This window comes from Coloeus monedula, assembly GCF_965178545.1.
Source record: "Coloeus monedula genome assembly, chromosome: 8".
In the NCBI taxonomy this organism is placed as follows: Eukaryota; Metazoa; Chordata; class Aves; order Passeriformes; family Corvidae; genus Coloeus; species Coloeus monedula.
The window spans coordinates 20,332,364-20,350,056 of record NC_138788.1 but is presented as its reverse complement, the minus strand read 5'-3'; the positions used below and the strand labels follow the sequence as shown (position 1 = coordinate 20,350,056).

Here is a 17,693-nt window from a genome sequence, read left to right as displayed (position 1 = left end):
AGCACAGAAATTAACAGGCTGTCATTACCTTGGATTTTATGAGCTGTGCTAAATGTCTGGAGTTCCTTGTTTGGAGCTCTTAGTCATAGAATGTAGGAAGAGTCCTTTGCAGCTCAGACTGAAAAACACCAAAGACAATGTATTGTCAACAACTTTTGAAAGAATATTAAATATTGATACAGCTAAGTCACTGAAGAATCTCCTGGTATAAGCTCTTCATAAATAATGGTAAAAGGGAGGATGATTGCTGTTATAACAGTGGTTAAAATAAGAGTTGCATTTAAGCAATCTACTTTCAGGATAAGCCAGGACCAGTTTGTAACAGGCAATGCATTACCTTTTGGAAACAATTAACTGCTAGAAAGATCTTCCTTGGTGATTGAAGTCTATTACTGTTTCATAAGAGGCCTGTGAAGTAGTAAGGAGCTGAACTTTATCTATTGGTGCACTTTGAATGATGCACTCCATTTTAATGAGATTAAAGGTTTAATGCAGATAAAAGATCTGTTCAGTGCACCTGGATTCAACACAGGGATTTCACTGTGATTCAGAGTCATTGGAGAGCTATGTTCATCTTGATCGATAAGAGCTTCTGACTTCTTTTCTATTCCATACAAAGACAAAATGATCAGGACACATTTCTTGCTGTTTTCAGCACTGATCATGTGCAGCATACCTGCTGAGGAAATCTTTCAGCCAGCTCTAGTGCTGGACATGGCTAAAGTCCTTCTGGACAATTACTGTTATCCTGAAAACCTAGTGGGAATGCAAGAAGCCATTGAACAAGCAATCAAGAGCGGGGAGATCCTGGACATCTCAGATCCAAAAATGCTGGCAAGTGTCTTGACAGCTGGAGTGCAGGGTGCTCTGAATGACCCAAGACTGGTGATTTCCTATGAGCCATTACCACATGCAGCTCCCAAACAAGAAGCTGAGGTTTCCCCTACCCGTGAGCAACTCCTGAGTCTTATTGAGCATGTGGTCATGTATGGCAAGCTGGAGGGCAATGTTGGCTACCTGAGGATTGATTATATCATAGGAGAGGACGTTGTGCAGAAAGTTGGAGCTTTTCTGGTGGACAAGGTCTGGAAGACACTGATGGAGACATCTGCCCTGGTGATAGATCTTCGTCACAGCACTGGGGGGCAGATTTCTGGCCTCCCCTTCATCATCTCATACTTGCATGAAGAAGACAAGATGCTGCATGTTGAGACTGTGTACAATCGTCCCTCCAACACCACCACAGAGATATGGACACTTCCAAAGGTGTTGGGAGAGAGGTACAGCAAAGAAAAGGATGTCATTGTTCTGATCAGCCGCCACACCACAGGAGTGGCTGAAGATGTAGCTTACATCCTCAAGCACATGAACAGAGCTATCACTGTTGGAGAGAAGACAGCCGGGGGCTCACTGGACATCCAGAAGCTGCGTATTGGTCCTTCCAATTTCTATATGATGGTTCCTGTGTCACGATCTGTGAGCCCCTTGAGTGGGGGTGGACAGAGCTGGGAAGTGAGTGGGGTGATGCCATGTGTGGCTACTGAGGCAGAGCAAGCCTTGCAGAAATCCTTGGACATCCTGGCAGTGCGCAGAGCAGTGCCTGGCACCATTAGCCACCTCAAAAACATATTAAAGGACTATTACAGCCTAGTGGAGAGAGTGCCTGCGCTACTGCGGCACCTTGCCACCTCTGACTTCTCTTCTGTGCAGTCATCCGAGGACTTGGCCACCAAACTCAATACTGAGTTGCAGACCTTATCTGAAGACCCCCGTCTGATGGTCCAAGTCATGATGCCAGGTGAAGCTGCAGATCTCCCAGCCGAGAAGCCAATTGGAATGGCAGCTGACTTACCTGACAATGAGCAGCTGCTGAGTGCCTTGGTGGATACTGTCTTCAAGGTGTCAGTGTTGCCAGGCAATGTTGGCTACATGCGCTTCGATGAGTTTGCAGATGCCTCTGTGCTTGCTAAGCTGGGGCCTTACATTGTACGCAAAGTGTGGGAGCCCCTTCAAAATACAGAGAACTTGATCATGGACCTACGTTACAACCCTGGAGGCCCTTCCTCCTCTGCTGTGCCTGTGCTACTCTCCTATTTCCAAGACCCTGCTGCTGATCCTGTCCATCTCTTCACAATTTATGACAGATGCACCAACCATACGCAGGAGCACAACAGCCAGGCAGAATTGCTGGGCAAGTCCTATGGGGCTAAGCGTGGCGTCTACCTGCTCACCAGCCACCACACTGCTACAGCTGCTGAGGAGTTTGCTTACCTCATGCAGTCCCTAGGCCGTGCCACGCTGATTGGTGAGATCACAGCGGGAAGCCTCTCGCACACCCGTACCTTCCCTCTGCTGCAGCCTGCGCCGGGAATAACCCGTGGCCTGACTATCACAGTTCCTGTTATCACCTTCATTGACAACCATGGGGAGAGCTGGATGGGTGGAGGAGTTGTTCCTGATGCCATAGTGTTGGCTGAGGATGCACTGGAAAAGGCCGAAGAAGTGCTAGCCTTCCACAAGAACATGGGAGTACTTCTAGAGGGTACTGGGCAACTCCTAGAGGCTCACTATGCCATCCCAGAAGTGGCTGGTAAGGCCAGTGCTATGCTCAGCACCAAACGGGCCCAGGGAGGTTATCGATCAGCTATAGACTCAGAGACTTTGGCTTCCCAGCTTACCAGTGACTTGCAGGAGGCCTCTGGAGACCATCGGCTTCATGTCTTCCACAGCCATGTGGAACCAACACCAGAAGAGCAGCTTCCCAATGTGATTCCCAGCCCTGAAGAGCTGAGTTACATCATTGAGGCACTCTTCAAAATTGAGGTATTGCCAGGGAACCTAGGTTACCTTCGCTTTGATATGATGGCTGAGGCAGAAACAGTGAAGGCCATTGGGCCACAGCTGTTGCAGATGGTATGGAACAAGCTGGTGGACACGGATGCCATGATTATTGACATGAGGTACAACACAGGTGGCTACTCCACTGCCATCCCAATACTTTGTTCCTACTTCTTTGAGCCTGAGCCTCGGAAACACCTCTACACTGTCTTCGATCGTAGTACCTCCCGCAGCACAGAGGTGTGGACTCTCCCCCAGCTCTCTGGCAAGAGATACGGCTCCCTCAAGGACATCTATATCCTAACAAGCCATATGAGTGGCTCAGCAGCTGAGGCTTTCACTCGCTCTATGAAGGATCTACACCGGGCCACAGTTATTGGTGAGCCCACAGTTGGTGGATCCCTCTCAGTGGGCATTTATCGTGTTGGTAACAGCTCCCTATATGCCTCCATCCCCAGCCAAGTGGTGCTCAGCCCAGTCACTGGAAAAGTATGGAGTGTGTCTGGGGTGGAGCCACACATCACCATCCAGGCCAGTGAAGCCATGTCTGTAGCTCAACACATTGCCAACCTGCGTGCCCAGGTGCCACAGATATTGCAAACTGTAGGCAAGCTTGTGGCAGATAATTATGCCTTTGTGGACATTGGGACTGTTATAGCATCCAACCTCACCAAGAATATCAACAAGGACAATTATAAAAGGATCCATACAGAGGAAGAACTCGCTGGGAAGGTGACTGCCATCTTACAATCTCTTTCTGATGATGAACACCTGAAATTACTCTACATCCCTGAACATGCCAAGGACAGCATCCCAGGGATCATGCCAAAACAGGTACAGTTCTCTCATACTCAGTTATAGAGATGCCAGCTGGAATGGGAGCATTGAGTCAGATACCTTATCTTTTTTCTAGCCCATACCATAAACCCACCTGAATTTACCAGTACCCAGAGGAAAAGCCAGTGCCTGAGCAGGTTTTGTAGGCTGAGCTGTCTCTGGCATTTAGGGTAGTAGCTTGTAGAATTAGATGGGAGTTCTAGATGCATGCATCTTGGGAACAACCTTCAGGCTGTAAATTTCAGTTGCCATATGCCACAAGCAAAAATGCAGCTCTTCAGGGTTAGGGGAAAGATACCTCATTGTCTCTGTGATCCCTCCTCTTCCAATGCTGCAGCTTTTCCAGTTGTAATTAATGCAGAAACCCTCTGGTTTCAAACCCAGGTCGTAATTTGAGGGAAGTTTAGTTGGACTAGAGTAAATGCATATAACTCACTAAACATGCAACCATGTACTCTTTGATGGACTTCTGTATATAAAATTGTAGTAACTGACATCTATTACACCAGAATAATAAGCAACTCCTTCGGTAGTGGCAGTTGAAAGTTGTTCTAATTGTGTCTCATGCTCAGCATCAGACAGTTTCCCAGTGCCCTAGAAATTCTTTGGAAGAAGTATCTGGGTGGAAGTTAGGTGACCCCAGGGAGAAATTGATTTTTAATAATCTACTTTTGCCCTTGCTGTGTGGTTTGCATAACAGTCTGTGCTTTGTTCTGAGCCTGAGTGTTTATACACTGGTCTGCCTTGCCAATCTTTCTTGTTCATTGTTGTGCTGGAGGGAGCTCCCAGGAGCACTTGTTAAAATTCCGTCTTCAAATTAAATAGAGGGTTAGGATAACCTGATCCCCTCCTTGGATGGAGTTAGCTGCTTTCTGGCTACTGCACTAGCATGGCTATCAGAGACGTATTTTCTCCAGGGAATCATAAAATTACTTTTTGAAGAGAATGCATTTGCCTTTGCAATGAACCAGAGTAGACCAAGTGTCAGGTAACTGTTAAATGTTTCCTGGGGGAGGAAATCCGTGGACTTCCACACTCTGAAATTTTTGGCATGCATGATTTAAAGTGGCCATGACCTTTGTGGTATTACCACAAATACTAAGGTCAAGGACAAAGTCTAAGCATTGCCAGGGGCAGATTTTTTTTCCAAGTTTGCTAACCAAGAGATGCTGGCCCCATTCTTGCTTTTAAGATTAAATGGAAATAATTAATTAAAGGAGTTTTCTATTCCAGCACTCTCCTTCCTAACTTGGTTGAGTGTAGAAAACTTCACTCTCAAATATTTCAATGCTTTTGACAGAGTTCCCTGCTCAATTATTATCAACATATCAGTAGTGACACATCATAATTTCTCCCCATTCTACAGAATGGAAAAATCTTGCAAATTGGTCACTGTATTCACTGAAGGCTGTTATTGAATACTGTTGGTGGTGTTTTACTTGTTCAGATATTACTTAGTTTATTCAGACCTTGAATATTCAGAACAGGATGTAGTGGACAAGTATCTTATTTGTCACATGACATAAAATTCTGATCCTGATACAGCTAGTGAAGAAATGCCATTATACTATTCAATGCCTCTGTTTTACCATAGTTCTTTGTCAAGCAAAATGATTGGAAGAGGTCAGGGATACATCCATAAGAAAGAAATCACATCAGTCTGGATGACAATCAGGACAAATGTAAGATGTCTCCAAGGTGAAATAATGTGTAAAGAGCAGAGAATCACGTCTCTTAGGAGACTAAAATGGTTTCCAGAGGCATAAGCATTCCCTCATATTGCTGGAAGAAATTGGAAATCAAACAGACAAGAAAGCACTAAGTTGTTAACAAAGATGCTGAAGTCACTTAAGTAAAGGATTTCCCTTGAGATGGAGGTAAAAGAAAATTCGCCCATTCCACAGAGCCCTGGGCAGCAAGAGTACCTTCATCTCCTGTTTTGCTTTTGCAGCCATAAGAGGGATGCTTTCTGTGGAACATTTCAGGTATACCCCAGAGAGCAAATACTTTTAGATTACAGTGAAGCATATATGATGGCACTAGCTGCATTTGTAAATTTTTTTAAAAATTAAAAATTTGGCAGCCCAATACATGGACATAGTGTCTCTCTTGATCTATATCACATTTATTCCTTAAAAACCTAAGAGCTAGTTTTTCTCTTGTGCTACCTACGTTCCAAGCCACCCTCTCCCTTGACAGCAGGATTTTGCTGTTAATGACCTTGACAGTGAAGCAGATCCAACACAATTAACTGAAAGTGATGATGAATAACTACAGGAAGGATGGGATGGGACATAGGAGACAGACAAGTGAAATGCGTGCAGACCTTTGCATCTGCTGCACTAGAATAGCTGCTGAAGCATAGTAGAGAGTAGTGAATATGTCTCCTCTGAGCAGCAGCAAGGTCACTTCTAGTCAGAGTTGTCAGCTGCATAAATTCTACTTTCCAAAGTCAGACTTCCCAGAAGCAAATTTTTTATATATTTTTTGTGATCCAGAAAATAACATTTTGCTTATAAGGCAGAGCTCTGTGAACTTGCTGACCTGCAGTTCAATAATCCCTGCTTCTTATTCTTCTGTCTCCCTCTCCAGTTAAACCTTCCTTTGCATACTGAAACATTTGTGTTTGTGACTGAGTTTCTACCTATGGAAGAACAGCTGCCTGATTTTGGCATAATTGTAAAGCCCATTTCAAGTGATGAGGGGTCTCCCTAAGTGATTCTTTTGGCCTCTTCTTAATCACCAACTACTTTTAATGCAGTCTTTACACCTAAGAGAATTTTTGTCATGATAGTTTACATAAGCAGCTGAAAATGATGATCAGAATAAAAGGCAAAAATTAATCCTTTATAAAAATTGTTCCTGCAATTCAAGTCCTCCTTTTTCCAGATGAATAATATGTATGTATAGAAGAGTGTTGTACTTGCTGAAGGAGGCAATAGTTAGAGATGTTTCACCAGAAAGAAGTACAGTTTGCTTATATCCTTTCATTAATGAGTGAAATCAAAATGCTCAGCCTCCAAGCGTCAAAATAAATAATCAAATTGCTGCATCTATTGCTAAAAGGTGGACAAACAATTGTTATAGGTCCATATGATGTTGATTTATATTGACATAACCACAGTAAAGTCAGTGGAACTATGCAAGTTTATGCAAGAGAAAAGTATCTCGTGTTTTACTCTCATTGGCTCTTCACCTTTTGCAATCTTTGCTTGCTTGTTTCTAGGGTGATAGTAATTCACTGCACAACTCTGGGAGGAAAGTAGCTTGTTTAGGGGAAGTCCTGTAAAAATGTAAATGGGTTCTTCAGAGTTCATAACCTGAGCACAAATTAATAGGGTCAAGATGTTGCAGTAAATACTCATCATCATCAAACTGGAATGGATAAGGATGAGTATAATTAGTAAGACATGAAATCTTCTGCTACATTTAGTCTAAAGAAAATTCATCTAGAGTATAATATGCACAGACCTGGGCAATGGTTTTCTGGAAAGATGTGGCTCAAGTACAGAGGCAGCAGAAAAGAGGAACAGGAGTAAAGGGAAGACTGAATAAAACTAATATTGAAAAAATTTAAAATATTTGAGTTGTTTATTCCAGAGAGGAAAACTGAGAGGAGACATGAAAACGCAGATACGTAAGAGACTGTTTCAGTTATGAAAAGAATAATCTGTTCCCTTGTCCACAGTAAATAGGTCAAGAAGTAATGCACTTAAAGAGTACAAAGTAGTCAACTTATACTGTTTACACTAGATCTTAGAAACATCTTTCTTATAGAAAGGCTGGTGACGTACTACGGTGGATTGCTTGGAAATCACCCAGTGAAATGTGTGTTGTTAAGAGCAAATGAGAATGAGCTGTCAGGGCTATAGCTGATCCTGCTCAGTCCTTGAGCTGGGGGCCCTGCTAGGATGGACAGTTCCATTCCAACCTGTGAGCGTACACAAGGAACCCAAATGTTCTAAGAAAAGTGCAACCCTGCCATTCAGCCCCCAAGATCTCATGGTTCTTAAACTTATCTCAGGGTTTGCAGCGGCACAAGGGTATTGCCTGATAATATTTTCACAGCCAGCAGTTGGCAGCACTAGCAACCTTAATGAAAATCAGAGTTACCTTAAAACAGTCAGCACGAAAATAGCTTTGAAAAAACAGCTTCTATCTAAAAACAACTTAAGGGAGAGATGAAAGGAGAGAAAAGAGGGAAGAGAGGCACATTTGGAAAAGCGGTTTGCTGATGGTTGGGGTTTGTGTCGGTAACAGAATCAGGGATCTAACTCTATGCACAAGTCCCAGGGCAGCATTCCACAGTCCTATTTTGTGTCACATCATATGTTATATTTAGGCCGCTCACCTGTGGAAGGAGTCTGCAGAACAGGACTGTAGACACAATATAGTTAATGAAAAAACACTTTTCCTTGGCTTAAAGTGGTGCTAGCTTGGAGGTCCTTTAGCCTAGCCTCATTGTTTATAGTGTGCACCTGAGGGCTTATATTTAACAACAAGTCATTTGTATGTAAACATTGTCTGACTGAGCAGCAGGATCTTACTTTCAGCTGCATCCTGTCCCAGCTTGTCCTTGGCCAGCAGAGCCCTGCCTTCCAAAAAGAGCACCTGGTTGCTCCCTGAAGCTTGACTTACCGCCTTACTTACCTGCAGCATGTGGCCCATGTGCCAGTGTCATGAATCTGAAGTTTTGCAGGGCAGTAACTCTCTCATACCAGTCACAGGCTCCTCACCTCTTCTGCTGAAAAATTCAGATGCTTTCCCTGGCACCCCAAAATTACAGTCTGAGTGCTCTTCATGTGATATCCAGTCTTGGAGCTTTTAGAATAGATACATTTTCATAACTTTTCCTGCAGCCAAGAACGGCTTTCATTTAGATCCTTGCACATTTATTTCAGCCCTTGAGACCTGGGGCTTTAAGAGAAACCTGCCCACCTTGAAATTTGTAATGAATTTTCAACAGTTAGCAGTGCTGCAGTCCTCAGGGAACAAAAATAAGATGCATCACAGTAAAAGAGTAAGTAGAGAAGAAATTCATCAGGCAGATACTATTCTTAATCAACATGTTTCCAGGTATGCATTTAGCAATTAGCATTGGAGACAGAGATAAGACATTAGTGTGTACAATTAAAATATCATTAGTAAGCAGCTGAGAGTAACACATCAGTTTTACTTGCAGATGTTAGTAATGGGTGATGTTTTTATTTTCCTCCTGAGAGGACCAGTACCTCTGAAGTAGATATAAGTTCTGTCAGAACAATCAATGCATGCTGAATATATTTTTCAAAACTGTGATTTGTTAATCAAAGTATAGTGGACAGATCAAGTAACACTGCTGTCACTGGGAAGTGGAATGGAAATGACAAACTCAGTTCTGCTGGACTGATGTGTTTACAGTCCAGATACAATTGTTATTTTCACAAGGTAAAGTGATAAAGAAGGGTACAGAAAAGAATTTGCTCTTATCATCAAGTCAACAACTACTGGCCAACAGGGCTTTTAAATTAATGATTGAAATTTTGGTAATTTTGGCATACATCAGGAACTGAATGATGAAGTGTCATATGGTGGGTAATTTTCCCCTCAGTAACATCAAGCACAGCTGCATTCACACACCTCGGAAAAAACTCTTTCTGCTGTGGCAGACCTGCTTTCAGCAGGAGCAAAACTCCAGGCCAGAGCACTATATAGAGGTCAGGAGATTACTTGACTTCTCTGTAGTTGCAGAAGGCCCAAGTGCCTCCCCAGTTCTGTGGCATGTTGTCAACTTGAAGAGCACCTGCTAGCACATGGTTCGTTGCTGACTCCTTGTTCTTTCAAGTGTGAAAGAATGGATTGTCTGGGGATGAGCTATGGCAGAGGGCAACTGATTAAAAAGGTATAATACCATTTTCACAGCAACAGAGGAGAAAATACCAAATGGCTGAAGGTCATATAAGTTGTATGTATTCTAAATTCTTATCTCAAGCTGAAGGAGACTATTCCATTTTCAGATACTGCATGCAAAACAGAAGGTTGGCAATAGGAACTGGCTATGTCTCAATGCATACAGGGGTTACTAGGATAACTTTATTATTTGGCTACACATTGCTACTAAAACAGTCCACTGTTTAATAACATAAGCTAAGCAAAATTAAATAAATCGCAACCTAACACGTGAGACTCCAGGCACATGGCCACCATATAAGAGATTTAGCATGTCTACTTCATGAGTATCCTAGCACATGCCCAGACACATCGGGTTCCTCACTGTCACAGGGACTGGGTCATTAAGAGGGGCTGGGGCCACTCGCACCTGCGGCCAGCAGCTGTTTGTCAGATGAGGCCAGTAAAGAGATTATGAAAGTCCCAGGTGCCGTTTCTAGAAAGAACTCACAAAGGCAACATGTGAGCTTGGATGGCAGGCCTGGGATCTATGCTGCAGGTTGGGATTGTTCTTTTAGCCTCTTTGCTCTAAGGAAATTCTTGTATGTTTGAAAAATAAAACGAGCTCTGGCAAATAGGCGCCTGATCCAGATTCTGGGCATGTTATTGATGCACCTTATACTGTGCAAAAATGCATCAGGCAATGCTAACCTATGTTTAACATGCAAAAATGTTGTAAAATTTATTATGTTTTTCAAACTCGGTCACATTCCTCACACGTGTCCCCCCTGGATTAACATGACCCACATAATTTTGTGTCGAGCTACCAGTGCCAGCAAATGATTTGTTTTGTTTTTCCAAACTCTTTCAGATCCCTCCGCCAGAAGTATTTGAAGATTTGATTAAGTTTTCATTCCACACAAATGTATCTGAAAACAACATCGGCTATCTGAGATTTGATATGTTTGGAGACAGTGAACTTCTAACCCAGGTGTCCGACCTAATCATAGAGCTTGTTTGGAAGAAAATTGTTCACACAGATGCATTAATCATAGACCTGAGGTAAACCTTTGAATGGCAAATAACCAAAGCTCTTTCAAAACAGCATTTTATTTGTAACAGTGAATTAGCTTTACATGGCTTACTATCCTGTTTACAGGCTAACATTGCTGGGATTAAATGAGAAAAGAAAAACAGCCAAGGAAAATAATAACAGTCTGGAAGTATATTTCAAAATAAATTGTATCATCACTTGAGATGTTTAGAACTAAATAGGCAAATTTAGGGAATAGTTTGCAGAATGCAGTTCTGGATGTTACATTTGTTTTATTTCTCTAACTTCTTTCTAATCTAACTCTCCATGTACCATATATATATATTTATAAAATAAATATTTACTTCATGTAGTGGCCAAGTGATTCAACAGTCAAAAAGACAGACTATGTGCAAGGCTGTGTTACAACATTTAATTTGCCATATCTGCAGTGCTAAATAATTCTGGGCAATCGGGTCTGTACAGAACGGGCCTTGTGCACAGAGCACAGAGGTGCCTAGAGGTACTGTAGCACTCCTGGGCCCTGCTGCACCAAGCTGCAGCATTGTACACCTGCCCTCTTCTTAGAATTCTGTTGGACACTCCAGTGTGTCAATAGTGCTCCAATTCTTATGAGCAATAAGATGTCATTCATTTTTCACCAGCAATCAAAGCAGATTAATATAAAACATTCACATTTCCTACACAGTATTTAGGGAAGTAATGCCCTTGTTGTGGTCCAGAGTTAATGTGTGTGAGCCCAGAAGATTACAAATATAAACCAAAGAAAATAAGGACTTTGTAAGGACTTGGTTTTAATGCTAGAACCACTTGTGTCTATTGTTATCATGGGGCTCTTAATATTTGGTTATCTTCTTAATCTTGTGGGATTTGCATCATAGGGAGGAAAAGATGACCACAGTGATGAGAGCAGAGACAGAGATCTTACTATGTGAGAACAGAGGAGGCAAGGCAGCGACGAACATAACACACCCATGACTGGATTTGAATTCAGCAAAAGCACCACCATCTTCCAATAGACTTGAGATAGGACTGGGACTTTACTCTTTCTTGCCCCAGTTTTCTCCCAAGCTAAAAATTTTAGGGCTGGGGGCACTGAAGCAGCAAAGATGAAATCACGTCTCAGGTACCAAATGGTCTCATTATAGCTCCTTTCTTGTGTTGTTTTGGTTTGGTTTATTTTTTTTATATTTAACGTATTTTCAGTCCTTTGAGTGCACATAAAAGACCCAGTCTCTGAAGACATACAAAAGAGAACCCCAAACAAGCCTTTTGAAATTCTCTGTAAGCCAATCTTATAATTTTAAGGCTAATGATTTAAATTTTGCATGGGATTAACTGTAATGAATAATGTTTCTCATTTTACAAGTTTTCCTCCCTGAAACAGCTGTACCACTCATGAACTTCATATTTGGATAATTTCAATTTTGCATGGGATTAACCATAATGCATAATGTCTCTCACTTTAATAGTTCCCCTTCCCGGAACAGCTGTGCCACTCATGAACTTCATATTTTTAACTCTCACAGCATTGACAAGAGACACTGATGAACTAAAAGGCCTCCCTAAGGTCACACAAGGCATCTGTAAGAAGGAGTACTAGCATCCAAAATTTAAGTTCAAACTCTGGCAACTGCTCAGACATTATTACTGACTAAAGTTACTGCAGTTTCAGTGTCTGCAAGAGAGTCCCAGGAAGAGCATTCCAGCATTGCCCTGCCTGCCATCAACTTCAGCCGTGATGGCACCTGAAGGAAACTGGGCTCTGCTGGGCTGAGCTGTCGCATGGGCTGTGCAGCAGCAGCACCCCTGGCAGCACAGCACTATCAGGGACACACTGAAGATGGTTATTTAACTTCTAGCCAATCACAATGTCAATCATGCAGCTCCCAAATGCTGAAGAATAAAGATGTAGCTTCACTCTTCGGAACAGAGGCCTCTGGGATTGTCAGATCCTTTTCCAGAGGTGCAAAATCTTAGCTATAGATTGAACTGAATAAACTCATTTTCTAGCAGGTTTTTGCTGGAATGTCTGTGCTAGGTACTCCTAACATCACCTAGAGGAAAGTACTATATCCACACTCTATCAGTAAGCAAAGTACAAACATTTCTAGAGTTGTATGTGCTCTAGTATTAGTGAAAAGTGACAGGAAAAAATATTTTGGCAGTTAATTTTGTGTATTCATAGCAGGGGTTCTCCAGTGACAAGCTCTTCAGTAAAATTAATCTTCAGAGACTGCTATGGAATTAAACAATGACCAAAGTTTTCAACTACGACTGTGCTAAATGAAGCAACTAACGCAATCTTTAGACACAAAAAAGATGGACTTATCTAAATTTCTAAGTTTTCCCATTTTGTGTAGCAAAAAATAGGAACACAACAGTTCTACAAACATATGTTGCTTTAATTGGAATCTACTTTGTGTATTAGGGTTTATGTATTCACTCCTTGCTGCCGACACCAGGAACAGAATGGGTTACTCAGAGTAAAATAACAAGAGTATGATGTTTCTCTGCAGATTTAGAGTCTTTGCTTACTTTCTGATTTTTTCTACGTAACATCAAGAAAAAAATAAGACTTTTATGTTTTGTATTTGCTTTTGAAGTCAGTTGTGGGCAATAAAACTCCAACACTCTTAGACAGGATTTTGTTGATCTGATAGAAGTGCAAATGCTGATAGGGGAGAATGAATGTAAATGTATCAAAATGTAGCCATAAGCCTTTTCGGGACTGATGTTATGAAACAATACTTGGGAAGGAAGATTTACTGCCTGACACAAATTTTCACTTGTTTCCTTAATATTTTTAATTCTTGAAAAGGTACAATATTGGAGGCTCCACTACACCCATAGCAATCCTATGCTCATATTTCTTTGATGAAGGACACCCAATTCTCCTGGACAAAGTTTATAACAGACCCAGTGACTCAGTAAAGGAGATATGGACCCAGCCACAGCTCAAAGGTAAATGGCAGTTTCTTTCCAGAGTAGCTTTCCATTTCAAATGTCTCTCCTTGTGCATTTTAAACAAGCCATTAAATACTGTAACTCATTTGGTGAAAGCACCTGCCATGATCAGCTCAATCTGTGTAGAGAATGTAGAAACAAAAAATGTGCATTTCAGCCACGTCCCTCAATGCCATCTACAAATAACAGTTTATCACTCCTAAGAATGGGGTATGTTAGGCACAGAGGTTTGTAAATTGGTCCCCAGAAGTTGAGCCAAATACTGTGTACACCAGCTGTAACTTGTTGTTTTTAAAAGTTGCCAAAATTAAAAATTAATCCAGTGTTGCCTAGAGTTCTAGTAATGTCTCTTCCAATACTCCCATACAGTTTTATATGTTGTTCCCTAATACCTACCTGTGTAATCCTCTACATCAGTAGATGAAAACACCTTAACACCCCAGTTTGTCCAGAGACGAGAAAGAAAAACATTAATTTTTGCATATCTGGGTGAGTTTAAAGCATTTGGCAATGTGACACACACCCCACACATAGCCTGCCCCACTGTTTGTGGAAGTTGAAAGGATGCTGCAACATGCAGAAACAGAGCTCTTCAGTGCTCACAAACTGCAGTTAGAGTTCTAAGAGCCCTTAAACATGAGTTGAATTATTTTCCCGTCTTAAGCTAAGACAGTAGCAAAAAAGTTAATGGTGTCTGGAGTTGTTGGCCTGGATCATGCTGAAATGGTTAAACTTTGTCACAGTCTGCAGGGTCCATCTATTTTCCCAGGCAGTCAGAGGTCGGTTGTGCTAAAGGATATGATTTCTATGGACACATTCCAGTTCCCATCAAAGAGAATGGGCAGACTCATATTGACTTCAAAGGAGCTGGATCGGGTCCTGTATTATATATATCTATTGTGAAAAGAGTCTTCTAATGGTTATTATGTTTATAGTGAAATGAGAAGACCAAAAATGGTGTGAAAATTAATTACCATGCTATTGGCCCCTCTCTTAGAATTTAGCATGAGGATTTTAAGTCATATTATTACTTACTTATAGAATGACATTTTTAGAGCAGTTTAGTTTTCAAGTTATCAAGTCCTAGCTATTACCTACTGGTCACTTTTTCAAAGAAACTAACCTCTCAAAAAGTATCTAACATGTTCATAGATATTGAAAATAAGGTTCAAAATCCTTCCTATTCCTGTCAGCTGTTTTATGTGAGAAAATGAGATAATTTGGCTCAGATCCTAATAAAAAAGGGGTGTTGAAGGGTTTGGGACAAAGGCCATGTATAGCTTCCACTTACAGACTATAAAAAGCTGTGGAAAACCACTATAATTCTAATTTCATAAAATGATGCCTGCATAGTTGAAGGCCAAGCTCTGTGACAGCCATGTTCCTAGAGCAGGGATGAGGGTGAAACTGAAAATGCTTCTGGATGAGCTTTGACTACTCCTGCTGCAACAGTGGAAGATGTCATTTTTCCCACCTGTCTATTCCACTATTCTGATGAGATCTGGAGCTCCTGTAAAAGTCAAAGCCACAAAAGAGCTAACAATAGTAATCATGAGCTGGCTTCTCTCCGGATGGAGCTCATAACCAGAAACTGATGGCACAAGAGCACCACATAGGGAGACAGCCTTTTTTTACAGCATAGAGTCTGGGCTCGTGTTAAAAGTATTTTAATACTATCATAGATACAAAGCAGATTTCCAAACTTCTTGGGTTGTTAATAGCAGGTAGGGAGTGAAGCCTCTATCTTGGCTTCTCTTTGCTCTATTATACAAACAAATGTCTGAAAATTGATTCATTTCTGATGGGTTTTTTCCCACCTTACAGGGGAGAGGTACGGCTCTCAGAAGGGGCTGGTAATCCTTACCAGTGCTGTGACAGCTGGGGCTGCTGAAGAGTTTGTATCCATAATGAAGAGACTGGGCAGAGCTCTCATCATTGGGGAGCAGACCAGTGGTGGCTGCCATTCCCCACAGATGTATCAGGTAGATGAAACCAACTTCTACATCTTCATCCCCACCTCCAGATCAGTCATCTCTGCAGACAGCACTTCTTGGGAAGGGAAAGGAGTGCCTCCTCACATAGAAACACCAGCTGAAGCAGCACTCGTCAAAGCAAAGGAGATGCTCAATGCTCACCTACACAGCTCTAGATAGTCCAGTGGAGGAATATGTCCCTAGTTCTTATGAACAGAAAGCTAGCTACCCAAATGTAAGCCCTAGAAACAAGTGGGAGGTTCATTTCAGTCTCTCTGGTCAGTGATTGGGTCCCTGTACATAGCTCAGTGACTTGTTTTCAACATGCTGCTATTTTTCCCCATTCTTTGGAACCGAGCTCTTTCTGTGCATGGTTGAAATACTTCAATAATTCACTGGGATTTCAGGATTCCTCTCCTGTAATCAAACATAAATGTTCAGTGTGTCAGTTTTTTAAGCTTTAGCTACCAATCACAGATTTCCTGTGGTCCCATAGAAAATCCCAGTTGTCAGTATTGAAAGCGTGTGAACAAGCTCAAACACAGAAAAGGCACATCTTCTTCTTTGGAAATTGTGTACATTCCTATTTAAACATCTTTAAAAACTAACAGGAGTTGGAAGAGTCTATTTTCCAAACTACAAGAGCTAAATTAAGTCTCTTCTCCATCTCATCATTTAGATGTACCAAAAATAACCAAAAATTCCCAGTCTGTCAGGGTTGCCCAGACTCCTGGTATTTCAAAGGAACATGCCTGCTTCTCTCAGTGTCTGTCAGAGGGGAGGATGAGCAAGACAAAGGCAGTACATTGACTCTTTTACCCAGTGCCCAGATCAACTGACTCAAGGAAAAGAGTAGTATGTTTTTACTTAAGGCTAATATTAGATTGCTGTGTCCTGCCCCAAAGACAGAAGAAAAAAAAAATAAAACACAAAAAAACCTGAAAAATATCCTTTTCACCCTGCTATCAAGCTACATATTATGTAATAGTGTATTCCAGGACAACTAACAGAGATAATTGACATGAGCTTAATGCACAACATTCCTTATATTTCCTACAATTCTTAGTTAAACATCAATCTTCCAAATGATTTAAAAATATGTGTAACTCTAATCTAGATCTCAGATTTTCTCATCTCTACAGAATGCCAGCTGTAAGGTAATTAAATTAAGGAAATGGTCTCCCAAAATTCAGTTAGAATCGAGAGTAGTTACACATCGGTGTTCATTTGCTCATTTGTAAGTTCCTGCCATTTTTCTTTTATTGTGTTAAACACTTGACTTCAAGCTTGTACAGGAAGAAAATTTTAAGAACTAAATAGATTTTCCATCTTTTTTGTTACTTATTTGTCTTATCAACTACACTCAGTGTGATCTCTAACCTGGACTCTTTTGAGTCATTTTCATGTTCTGATTTTTATGCACTAGCTTATTGTTAAACTTCTCAGTGTTGCGGAAAATATTTTAATGAATTAAAACCCATACAGAATTTTGTGTAAAGTGATATATGTATGAAGAATATTAAATATTCTTATTATGGAAAAAAATGGAGTTGTCAATGAATGAGTAAACAACACTAATGTATTTCTTGTAATGTCTTTTAAGCCTCTTTAATATCTCAATCCAGATAAACTGCTTCGTTTTCCTAAAAACAATCAGTTGTGCTGTCATGTACAAACAATGTTAATTGTTAAGCCCAATATTTAGAAAATTTAGCCATCCATTCAAGGACAAAAAAGCTACACCATATGGGCACAAATAGCAAATAAATTTTTCCCATAGTAATATGGGAAATACATATGTATAATAAAGATGTCTAGAAATTGGAATCCAGTTGGAAAAACAAACAATGAAGACGCAATTGCAGGTGAGACCATTTTAAATCAATAGTGCTGTTAATTTACTACAGTGATTGACTTCATTGGAAAACTATTGTGCAACCTTGAGAAATTTTATTATTTGGCAAAATATTATTTACTATTTCATAGTACTGGCTAATTAATATGGAAACTGCCAGGCTTAACAAAGGCGAGTGTGTTAAAAGCAATTTTTCCTGTCTTCACAAACTGCTCTGTCATAGTTATGCCCATCTCAATGAGTTTAGACCTCACAAAACTACAGACAGTAATTGTGTACAAAATTACACTGCATTGAAAGG

General features: G+C 41.0%; 1 protein-coding gene across 1 annotated transcript; it reads left to right on the top strand.

The window, feature by feature from the left end:
* Nucleotides 1–624: 624 nt before the first annotated feature.
* On the top strand, nucleotides 625–15,717 carry RBP3 (retinol binding protein 3; the record flags this gene model as incomplete). Its single annotated transcript, XM_082286633.1, has 4 exons — nucleotides 625–3,672; nucleotides 10,415–10,605; nucleotides 13,419–13,561; nucleotides 15,389–15,717. 4 exons carry the CDS (start codon nucleotides 625–627, stop codon nucleotides 15,715–15,717), a joined length of 3,711 nt encoding a protein of 1,236 aa, XP_082142759.1.
* Between the last annotated feature and the right edge of the window lie 1,976 nt (nucleotides 15,718–17,693).